The following is a 12,657-nucleotide window of genomic DNA, read 5'->3' as shown; positions in this document are numbered from 1 at the left end:
GGGATACTTAATCAAATTTATTATAGTTTCCTCATATCAATATGCCTTACGCTTGGCTGTTTTATTTTGCTGAATCATTACAACTGCCAGAATAATCTATCTGACCTAGTGCCCACCCATATGAATTCTTACAATTTTTATTTACTATGTGTATTCACTAAGAGGATAACTTTACAGCAGTTTCTATCTACCATGTGAGTTCAAATCAAAGCTAGGTTATCGGGCTTGGCAGTAAAGGCCTTTTACCTGCTAAACCATCTTGTTGGCCCATTCTATGAACTTTTTCTAGGTTCCCTTTGTGGAAGGGCATTGAAGAAATTTATCTTAAATTATCCTTTTTATTCCAACATCCCAACTTCTAAAACTATTAGTAACTTTCCAATGGCTCAGAGCTCATGACTAACTTGTATGTTACAGAAGCCAGCTGAATAGCATATTACAATCAATGTTTATCTACACCACTCAATTTTATATTCAAGTAGATCCTTAAAGAAGCATAGCATAATGAATACTATGCCATTTTTCCTTTCTGTAACTTTGGGTAGTCTTTGTATAGTCTTGGTTAGCCTGGAACCTACTATGTAGGCCAGGCTACTCTTTCAGCTCCTCCTGCCTTCTTTCAGCTCCTCCTGCCTCAGCATCTGGAGTGCTGGGATTAGAAGTAGGCATGAGCCAGCACACCTGGTTGCAACACATTTCTCAATATCACAATTTCAACAGTTTGTAGGCCATAGCACAGCTTGACAGTCTGGGTCTGAAGACCAGCCCCTCACTGATTACCCATTCATCTTTGTATAAGCTTTGCTAACTTTGCTGTGTCCCGTTTTCTTCACTTCCTGGTGATCTGTGAAAATAAGGCAGTTGGGATAATAACAGGTCTCATGTCATGAAGGTTTGTGAGTCATTACAATGGCCAGCAATACTGCCTATCATTCTGTAAGTTTAGTTCAGAACCACTGATGACCAACAGACTCCTTGCACAATTTACAAATCAATCAAAATGAACAACGTACATCTACAGTGGTAACTTTTTAAAACGTGCAATGCAAATTTTATCACACAGAAGACGCAATTTTCAGTAATAAATATTTTTTAAATGCTGGCTTTCACACATCATGAGCCCATTACCCAAAATAGATTTTCTTAAATCAGGACTCCTTGCTAGATTTTTGCCCTAGCACTTAGTTCAAACTTAATGATTGTGTTTTTTACATTGAATTGTGATAGAAAAACGTTTTTCATACATCTGACACAGTTGGCATTTAAATCTATCCTAAATGAACAAGGTAGACAGTTCAAAGTGTGCTTAATCTACACCAGATGAAAATGAAAACAGTAAGAGCTACAGGCTTCTTCTATTTTAAACAACCCAACTAGGGATTTAGTCACATTTAAAATATATGTGATTTATTAAAAATATAAACTGGTGATGTGTTCTATAAATGATCCCACTCAAACACATTAGAGTGTGATAATAAATATAATTTGTAAAGCATTTGAAACCACCCTCCCCCTTTGATTACAAGAGATAAAGCATACAACACACGGTAGGTTTATTTTTATTCAAAAAGTTACTGTCTCAAGACATAAATACAAATCAGCAAACAGTACAATTAGGACAATAGAATGTGGAGGACAACAGGTTAGAGTAATATAGAAAACAGTTTAGCTGGTTCAAAACAAAGCTGGAAGAACTGCTTTCACAAAGAAATACTCCTTTCAAGAGTGAGAAAAGAAATCAACCTAGGTTTCAAATCATATATACAGTCCTCTCAGCAGTTCTAGGAAATGCAGTGGTGTGTGAAGGAACATATGCAATATGTTTGCACGTAACAATGGTTGTTGATGGAAAGTATGTTAGACAAGTCTGGTTTTATTTGTTAACCATTAATTAATAAAACAAATGTATGTTGTGGTCGTTCATTTAACCTATGGTTTTTTGGCTACCACAGCCCAATGCTTGTTGATTTCCTGACTCGAAAAACCAGAAACCTTTTGGTATTCACACATCTGAAGATATTCTTGTATTGCAAGCATATTAAGGCATGGAATGATTAAAATAATATACCTCAAGAACTGAGAGACGACTGACAAAAGATAGATATACATGTAATATAAGTTAATATTTTGTTTTAAACGATGTCTAGCTGCCTAAGCCTCGCAAAATGAGTCGATGTCAAAATGGCAAGTGGCCACTTTCTGTTTTAAACTAATTCACTTGTGAAAGGACATAAAATGAAGTTTAAAGCTTAGCTTTCAAAGAATATTATGGGTTATGAATTCTATTATCCCATCTAATTTACATACAGAGGAAATGTACTGTAACCTGTTAGAAGTATCTTTAACCTGAAGACTGCTTGCAAAGACAGATAGATAAAACAATATAAAATACAAATTTAAAAATCATTTTAAAGCATGAACAGTCATGCTTTTCTATTTTTAAACATTGTTAAACTTTCAATATATTTCTGAAACCTCATAATTTTAAGTTGGAATTTAAAAGTAAGAAAAAACTAAACAAACTGCGCAATTATAAAATCAGCACCAATTTATATATATATATAATTTTATTTAAAATTTAGATCCCTATTCCCACACTCTAATAAGCTGTATAATTTTTGTTTAAATTTTCTGCAAACATACTACAATAAGCTTCTTTTATTTGGAGACAAAATACAGTGGCACTACTGGAAGGAATATCACAACGTTACATTTTTATCTTAAAGGACAAGCAAACGTTCAGGGCTGCTATGGGATAAGCATGTTCAAGACTGGTTACCTTCTGGCAGTTCACTGCATCTGGATATTTCTGAAAAGTATACAGAAGCTCTTGGATTTTAAAAATATCTTAAAATACATTTTAGATGAAAAAATTGTAAAAGTTCTGCTTATAAGTTTAACTTTTTTTCCACAATTACAACATTTAAAACAAAGTTTTGTTGATTGATGTTTTAAGCATTTAAATTTAGAATGCTAAAAACAATTCTATCCTACAATTTCAGGGTCGGGGAATAAATCCATCCTTAACTTTTGTTTCGTGGATGTAAACAGAAATCCAGCAGAGGTCATCATTATTTAGTACAACCAGTAAATAAATGTGAGAAGATTCTTATCTGTACCAAATACTTCTTCAGATTGTTATATTTTTTAAAAAAGCATGAAATAATTCCTTTAAAAGCCAACTAACAGCGCATAAATAAAATATTTACTTTCTAAGAAAAACTGTAGCTTATCATCAAATTGTTTACTTGTCCTTTATTTTTTCAGGCAAACAAAACTGCCCCTCAATGCACTTCATCTTGGTAAGCATAAGCATGTTATATTCTCCTTAGAGAAAAATCTGTACAGAATTTCACTGTATCTACCACACTTTATTTTCAAATTTCCTCTTCCACTTAGAAAACGACTTCACCACAGATTTAAATGTGTACTGGGATTAAAACATTGACACCCCAAGAACCTAATGAGAGAGGGGAAAAAAATCTCGTTAAAATAGTCATTCACATTTCTTAATAAAAATCTGTAAATATTATACTTCATCACTGTTATGCTAAAATATTAATAAAACTATTATGAAAACATCTCTTCAAACATATAAATACAAAAGTAAAATGATCATTAATCCATAATAAAATAACAGCAGTATTCATTAAGGTGTCAATTAACTCACAAACATAACTAAAATTAGGGACTCTGGCATAATTGTGTGTGTGTGTGTATGTATATATACATATATATATACATACACACACACACACACATATACATACATATATTCTCCTAAAGTCTGAGCTGAATATTTGTTGAATAAACAACAAATGTAGTTCCCAGTATATCCTTCCAGAATTGGTTCAATGGAAAGAATTTAAGAAAGTCTCGTGATCTTAGCCATTTGTACCTTCGAGTGGATGGTTTTTTTAAATAAGCATCTATGTGAACATGAAAACCCAACCAACCAACCAAATAAATAAGTAAATAAATAAGTAAATAAACTGGAATATCAAGAACAATGCAGCTACATAAAAAAAATAAAAAGCTTTCTCTAGACAATTTGATCTCAGCTAATGAACAGAAGTGTGTATTTTAAGAAGCACCTAAGGTGAACTTTGAGTAACGTGAGTTATTCTGTTGCTTTGCTTGTACATTCTAGTTAGAAAAGGATTGCTTGGCAAATCTGCTAACAACTTGTCACTAAAACAAAATGGCTCTACCTTTTTCACTCAAGCAGCACATAACTTTGACTGTATATATTATGTTAAATGTTTCCTTTAAAATTCTAGCCCTTATTAGAGCAGTTAAGCAAAACTTTAGCCTCATTTACTGTACAATGAGCAAGACTGGTTAGCAAAGCCAGAAACAGACTGAGACCACTAAAGGCTCAAACTTCTCCCTTCAACAGACGTCAGAAGGTCATGAACTGTTGTCATCGGAAGGATGACAAGGAAAATGTGTGTACTGTTGTAATGAATTATCAAGTAAAGTGCGTGGACTCTCCAGGAACAGAAACAAAAAGGAGTTGCCCATTCTCCATTCATGACAGCTCCTGCACTTCTCATCCCTTGTCCCACTGGCTTCTCTGTTAGTCCAGAGATGGGGAGTTATTATGTTTCCATTAAAGTGGCCTAGATGAGGTTTATAGGTTTCTTCAAGTCAAAATACTTTATAACCTTGAATAAGTAGGGTTCCAATTACTAATGAAAAGGTAAAATATTTGTCTAAGTATCTTGCCTGCATGTATCTATGTACATCACATGAATGCTATGTCTGTGGAGACCAAAAGAAGGTGTCAAGTTCCCTGGAATTAGAGTTACATACAGTTATTGGCTACTACAAGTGAGCTGGGAATGAAACCGTGCTCAGGAAGAACAGCAAGTGCTCTTAACCACTGAGCCATCTCACCAAGCACACTAATCAATTCTAAATGTAGACAATGCTACTAAGATGCTCTCAGGTATTTTTCCAAACATAGTGCTTAATCAGGAAGCACCTGAATAGCTGACATTCATTTGTTTTGTACACAGTGGCTTATAACCAGCTTCCCCATTAGAGTATTAAATTAGCTGTGGTACACCGAGCACTTTTCTAATTTTATGCTGCAGATAACTCTAGTTGGAGAAACTGAAGTGAAAATGAAGTGACACCAATGCCAATGTTGAAGGGACACTAGTTGAAGTGACACTAATGCCAATGTTTTCTTAGTTAACACATTAGACCTATTTTTGATGTCAGCATTAATAAACACTCAAACATGTATTTAAAAATACTAACATACAGAAACACCAACAGGAAATGACCATATCATAGGAGATAAACCAGTTGTTTCTAGGTGTGAAACTTACTATACTATTAAAAATAGAACCCTATGTGTATACAACCCCAAAAACATATGTTCATAATTCATATACTACCATTCCTAGAAAATGTAAAAATCATAACCTAAAAGATAGGAATTGTTTAGCGGTAGCCGGATGCATCTATATTAAGTGCTTTGAGTTACTTCAATTTGAATTAGAGAATCTGAGAACCTGGCATTAGGGATTCAAATTCTAGTTTTACTATTTTGATGACAAATTTATCATAGTTTATGACAAATTTATCATAATTTAATTATATGTTTTTATTATAAGACAACATTTTTTGCATTCAATATCTTCTATTAATCTTGTTTCTTATGTTTGATACACTATGAAATACATATATATTTTTGAAAGAGATGGAAATTTAAAATTAACAGTCAAAGACTTCTAAAGGTACCCAAATCATTAAAGATTACTGAGTACTCAGTTATGTGACTGCTGCCATCATGTGGTAATACTATAAAATTACATATATATATATGTGTGTGTGTGTGTGTGTGTGTGTGTGTGTGCTCATTTCCTTATTTTATTAGCACAGGCATCTAAAACATTAGCAAATCAAAAAAGGCTGTCAATTACTCCCAATTTCCAATATATATTAGGATGTGATAAAGTTGTGGTAATAAGTACAGAGTATCTATTTCTTTTTACATCATCAAGCTAATGTTTTCTCTACGTGTTAAATGTCAAAATGGATAGAAACAGTTTCTATAGGTGTTTCATTAATTTTAGGACTCTGACAAATGTCATTCTGCCATGAAGAAAACAAATATTTAAGGTCATGGCATTAGATAAATACATTAAAAATATGGAAAGCTCTAGCTGCCACATTTTAATAATAGTTTCTCATTTTACCTTCCTAATCACATGTCAAACAAGTAAGATCTTATTTAAGTTTTAGTTAAGTAGATATGGCAGTAGCGGTGATCAAATTAATGCTCTAATGCTTTTAAATACATTTAAACACCACATAATTAAATACACAATTAAACTATAAAATTATGGGTAGGTTAGATTGACTCTTGCAATCCAGACATGTACTCAAAAGTATGGTATTTTTAAAAGATCTCTGGTTGACTCAACTGCATATTAGAAATTGAGAACGAATGCATTTAAAAGGACCTCTCCCAAAGGGCTACAACATAGCTCTGTGATAAGGCTTAGTGTGTATGAGAGCCATGTTCGATTCCTAGCACCACACACTAAATAAATTAGATGTTGTGTGAATAAGATTCTCTGTAAAGCTTTTATGTTATATAAACAGTTATTACTGTATTATATGATATGGTTTGTCAAAACATTTCCTAGAGCTGTCTAAAGGGCAAGGAAATGGGTAAGTAGAAGATACCATTACCCCAGAACATGGAGCAGTAATTACCCAAGTTAGGTATAGGGAGGAAGCAGTGTGAGTGGGTTTACACAAAAAATGAGATGGGAAATATGCAATTATTAACTAAATAAAATAATTATAATGTTAGGCAGAACTCAAATAAAATCACCACTGCTTCAAGGATTGCAGTCTATCAAGGACAAGGACAATGACAATCTATCTCACTATACCAATGTGGTCATTATCACAATGAAAGTGTGTATGAAGTATTAAAGAAACAGAATAAAATAGCTATCTGGAGAGGTCAAAAAAAATCTCTCCATCTCACGCTTCATTATTAAACCCTTAAGGTATTTCTTTTTCCATTCTGAGACTGTGGTCAAAGTTGGCCTTATCTCATGACCCTCTCTCAACTTCCAAAGTGCAGCAGTTACTAGTGAGTGTTACTACTCTCGGTTGTTTTCAGTTTCTACCGTTGCTTCATATTATTTATTCCCCTATTTCTTCTGCCTGTCTAGAAATGCCAGAGGATTCTTGCCATTCTCTCATTTGAAATCCATCGACAGACAACCCAAACCTACAGGAAATGCCTAACATTCAAATTCCAGTTGGTCAAGAATTTCAAAGTACTTCTAGCCTTCTATTACTACTGCATCAGTCATTGCCTAAAGTTTTGATTTAAAATTCCTGGGGCATATTTAAATTAAACCTACTGATTCATCCATAATTGAAGCTGGATCAAAGAAATCGGGCTTCAGTTCTGTTCTCTCTCTTCTATTCTTTGATGGTGGCTAAGAAAAAAAGAGAGAAAGTTGATTTTTTGATAATCATAAACCAGCTAGTAAATAAAAATATTCATACGAATGTTATTAGTTCTCTGAGAAGTGTATGTGATTTTTCAAGTATACCTGAAAATACTTCAAACATTGCTTGCCAACATTCCATCTTCCCCCCAAAACAGAATGGTTTTAAGCACAAAAAAAAATCATTAGTAGAATAGGTAGTAAAACAGAAACAGACTTTTCACTTTACTTTAAAAAACCTCAATCTTCTAAAATCATTTTTCTTGCAGGACATCTTATGACATGACTCTGAAGAGATATAGCTCTTCCTTCCAGAATACCCAGCAGTACACTAAATACCAAAGCCACAGGGACTTGGCCTGTACCAAGTTCACCTTTACCAATTTTAGGACTTCTCCTTGGATGAGTTTTTAAGCTTTAATATCTTCTATTATCTCAATCTATTAGATTGTTGCTAAAATGAAGTATGTATGAGCATACTGCATGAATCCTAATGATAAATAAATTTTAAAAAACCCCTAAGCTGGTTGGGGTTGGGGTTCATACACCTTTAGTCCCAGCACTTTGGAGGCAGAGGCATATGGACCTCTGAGTTTAAGGCCACGCAAGGCTACACAGAGAAACCTTGTTTCAAAACAAAACAAAACAAAACAAAGAAAAAATATTTTATATATTTACCTTGTCAAGATTCAAGTAATTTTACTTTACATCCAACATGAAAGTCTGCCTCAAGAAAAGGTTTCTATCAATAATGTAAAAAACTATATTTGACAATGAAAATTTAGAAACTGATGTGATACTTAATATACTCAACTTTTAAAAACTTGAGAATATAAATATTGACTATTATTTGATTTTTATAGTCTAAGTAAAATAAAGTTCTTTATAATTTTATATATTACTAAATTAAACTCAAATGTAAATGTACAATTTTTATTATTGCAAAAAATTCTTGCCTTCAGAAACTGAATTTTTGCGCAACCTTGCAGTCAAGTTAATAATATGCCTCGAGACCTGAGACATATTTTTTGTTTGTTTGTTTTTGAGACAAGCCTTGGCTATCTTGGAACTTGCTCTGTAAATCAAGGTGGCCTTGAACATAGATCCTCCACTGGCCTCTGCCTCTTAAGTGCTAGGATTAAAAATATGAGTCAGCAGCCCAGCTGAGACAATTTAAAACTCAGTCTGTTTCACTACAGTGTATTCGGACTGTTTACCTTTCTTATAAAAAAGAATGTAATCAATATTCCTATGCCTTGGAGTTGTAATCAGCATTTTACAACCTTACCTAAACTTTCTCTTAAGTTTAATTTTCAACTACATACTTTGGCATGTGACTGACCCAGAATAAAGTGAGAGTGAGAGAGCGTGTGTGTGTGTAAAGGATAGAGGGAGAAATGGGAGGGAGGAAGGGAGGGAGAGAATTTTACGGTAATCTTGTTCTGAAAACAAGCTAATGTGTTGAAAGCAACCTTAAAACACATATGTAGTATAAATGGTGGATATAAAAATAATCTTTTTCCATGTGATACAGATGCATCAAACTAAGATCTAGCATCTTCGACAAAACATGCCAAAAATCCCTTCTTGTATACTTAAATCCCTGAAAATGATTTTAAAATTACTTGTTTTTTTTTTTAAAAAAAAACCTTTCTCTAAGAAATATAAACTTTATTTTCAAAGAATTTAGACAGGAAAGAAATATTACTTCTGGATGTTTCTTACCAAGTCTATATCCATGGTGTCAAAGTCCATTCCCTCATTAAGATCCTCAATCCTTCCTTCTGAGGACATCATAACATCTTCAACAATTGGCTCTTCATCATCTTCCATTAGGCTTGTACCACGCCGACTAGAGAAATATAAAACAAGGTAAAGATCTGAACCAAGGCATGACTATTAATATACAGGCAGCAAGTATGTAGCTTTGTATAGTCGAGTATAATGGAAAATGATGGAATTAAAGGTCAGGGAGAATGATTCGGCACTGATCATGTCATCAATGGTGTCCAAAATCCCAATGTTCACTTGTTTTAAAATGCTAAAGATTTATGTTTATTCTATATTACTTAGATACATTTAGTTTGATAATTCTGATATGCCATATACAATGATCAACAACAAATTTCCACACGTGAACACAGCAGATACCTCAAATCCTTTTTTGAAAGGCAGGGTACAAATTAATAAACATAAACAGACCAAAGAAATGACATTTTCTGAATGCATATATACTGGCTTTACCTAATGATAATGTTAATCATTAGTAACCCATTCATTCAGTGACAAATGTGTACACCAGCCATATAGTCACTCACACCTTCACAAGAGACCTACAGCATGACAGGCTTCTACAGTATCCTATGGATGAAAACTGTGAGGAAAACACTATTCTTGCCCTCAAGGAGCTTACAATATACTATGGGAGAACAGAGAAACCTGACAAAACGGTACATATTACAATACATGCATCAAGTGCTCTCAGAGTATACTAAAATAATTAATTCTGCCTCATATAAAAATTAACACTTAGTGCTTAAAAGCTGAAACTCAAAGCCACAAAACTATATAAACGTGAAAAATAACATCAAGGTCAAAGCCGTGTTTTTTTTCACATAATCACAAGGAAAATAAACTAAGTTCACAAATTAGCCCAGATCAGCATAAAGTAGGCAGCCCAAGGGTGATTTGCATGTGACTTCTTGCTTTCCAGTTTGGCTGACATTACCGTCTTTTCTTTTGTAAAGATCCCATAGATCCCAAAAACAACTCACCAAAATCTAAGTTATTTAATTAAATATTTTCCATGTATACAATACTATGGTAGATCACAATATCTGATCCAGGATTCTGAACAGATATGATAATGCCAGGCATAATAGTTCTGAATAATAAAAGACAATTTTATTACATTTTTGTGGAAATAAAAGTAAAGGCAATCTGTGTGTTCTGAAGATCATATAATCAAAAACCAGAAATCCATTCTGTATTTCCTTTACATTACACTGATGGCATATGTAAGATAAACTATGGAAGAAAATATAGTTCATACGTTATTTTAGTACAGGGTAGGTATCATTAATGAAGGAAGATTGGTAAAGCAAAAGCATTTTAAAGTTTCAGGCAATCAACCATTTATGGTACAACTACCAAAAGAGTCCTCTGGTGATAGTTGTTTATCTCAGGCAATCCTTTTTAGTTGTCTGGAGGAGACTGTGCATAATCAAGAACCAATCCAAATTGCAAACAATAAGAAAAATGAAAACAGTACTGAATAATGAGACATTCTAGACATCAAAGATCTTCAACACTGGAACCAAGTTTTAAGAAGACAAATATAAACCAAATAATTATATGGTAAAACTTGGAACTATTTGGATGGCGTTTAACTGGAAGCTAAGAAATTGGTTGTAGGTCAAGCATGAAATAAAATGCAAAATAAGGAAAATTTGGCAAGAGAAACAAGATAAAGCCAGGTACTGGTATAGGCGACCACAGGAGACAAGCTGTAATGGCACATACTTAGTGAATCAAGTTTCTTAACCCCACTACAGAGAGGACTAGCGTGAATATTTATATGCCACCATTCATGAGGTGAATGATCATTTCAGAAAAATGTGAGTTCTTATTTAAAGTCAACAATGTAAAACAAAATAGAAATTTTAAGAGACGTAACAATCACTATTCCAAGGTTTAAAAAATACATTGTTACAATGCTTTCAAACTTAAAATAATTAAAATAACATTTTGCCATGTATATAAGGCATGATTTCAAGACTACTTGTCAGCAATTTCATTTAGAGTCACAGCTAATTAGGATTTCTGAAATATTTATCAAGTTCCCATACAGAATCCAGTAAAAACAAAGTAAGAACAATTTCTCAGCACTGAACATTTCCTCATTCCATGAACATTTGCTTGAGTGCTTTCTACGTATCAAGCTCTTAACAACGAGATCCTTGCCCGTGAGGAGCTCACAGTCTAGGGAAATGAACAAAACTGGAATACACAAATAATTACAATACAGTATGGCAAACGCTGTAAGAAATGCAAATATACAGGGTTATAGGATCACAGAAGCGTACACTTTCACTTCCGGTGACACTTGAGCCTGTTTTCACCATGGATTTACTAGTATCCAGGTAATGAAACGTGATATACTAAAATGGAGTCGGGGGCATATTTTGAAAGATCTCGCATGCCATGAACTAAGTACAGAAACTGAACTTATCCACCAGGCAATGGGGAGCCATGGAAAAGTTCTAAGTAAGAAAGTTACATGGTAAGATTTGTATTCTAAAATTATAATTCTTGATGGTAGTGTGAATGATGGAGTGGTGGAAAGTGTGAAGGGAGAGGTTTGGCGAGCAGATAAATGGGGGTGTGAGAGAAGAAAACCAGTTAGAAAGCTAATTACCATAGTTCAGGTGAAAGATGAGCGCCTGAACCAAGGTGGGAATATAATTCAGATGTAACACAAATGTATTTTTAATTCTGTGTACCAAAATAAACAAGGATTCATATTTATACTTTTCCAACAGATCAAATTAAAAGTGATTGGTCCTTTGGCTAACTAGTTAATATTTGACTTAAAACATTTTATTTTTCTGTTGGAAAAACCAAAATCTCGTTCCTTGATTATTTCAGCTTAGTTACTCTCGAGAGTTTGCTGAAATTGTAGATCCGGCACACATTAAGGTATGTTAAATGAATTAGTGAACTTCCTAGACTCAGACAATAAGGCACTCTCACTTACATGGCATGCTGAAGATTAGTTCGCAGTTTAACATAGCTCATTGCTGCTCTCTCCTGCTGTTGCCTTGCTTCCTCTTGTTGTCTTTGAGCTAACATCCATGTTACCTGCGTGCTTCAAGGAGAATTTTATTCTTCTTTTAACTTAACTTTTTTCTATGTAATTGATAAAGTTCTAGTATAGAAAATGATCGAATGTACTTACTTATAATCCAGAGGCGTTTGATGGTGTTCTGCCTGCATCGGATAGACACTCATGAAGCTATCTTCAGGCCGTAACCTTTTCGGTTCTCTCATAATAGTGGAGGTGAGCTGTGGTGTCTGCATCATGACAGGGGTGTGCAGTGTTTGCTCTCTGCTCAACCACATACTGTCACTGCTACTGCTTTCTTCAGCTGAAAGAGAAAATTACACT

At 33.8% G+C, this 12,657-nt stretch overlaps 1 protein-coding gene across 13 annotated transcripts in view; it reads right to left on the bottom strand.

Annotated features, from left to right (window-relative positions):
- Positions 1-1,536: 1,536 nt before the first annotated feature.
- Stag2 (stromal antigen 2) overlaps positions 1,537-12,657 on the bottom strand; it is a 127,890-nt gene continuing 116,769 nt past the window's right edge. For 5 of the 13 annotated variants that reach the window (XM_030251277.1, XM_011250987.1, XM_030251276.1 and 2 more), the window contains 5 exons: positions 12,448-12,637; positions 12,247-12,357; positions 9,216-9,342; positions 7,401-7,478; positions 1,542-3,460 (listed from right to left, as the gene is read on the bottom strand). In XM_030251277.1, coding sequence (XP_030107137.1) covers positions 3,437-3,460; positions 7,401-7,478; positions 9,216-9,342; positions 12,247-12,357; positions 12,448-12,637 — 530 coding nt within the window. In that variant the 3' untranslated portion in view covers positions 1,542-3,436. Of the gene's footprint in view, positions 3,461-7,400; positions 7,479-9,215; positions 9,343-12,246; positions 12,358-12,447; positions 12,638-12,657 lie in introns of all 13 variants that reach the window. The other 8 variants (NM_001077712.2, NM_001358225.1, NM_021465.4 and 5 more) reach the window with 5 other exon arrangements.

This window comes from Mus musculus, chromosome X, assembly GCF_000001635.26.
Source record: "Mus musculus strain C57BL/6J chromosome X, GRCm38.p6 C57BL/6J".
In the NCBI taxonomy this organism is placed as follows: domain Eukaryota; kingdom Metazoa; phylum Chordata; class Mammalia; order Rodentia; family Muridae; genus Mus; species Mus musculus.
The sequence above is the reverse complement of the archived record's forward strand: the minus strand, read 5'-3'. Positions and strand labels throughout refer to the sequence as shown.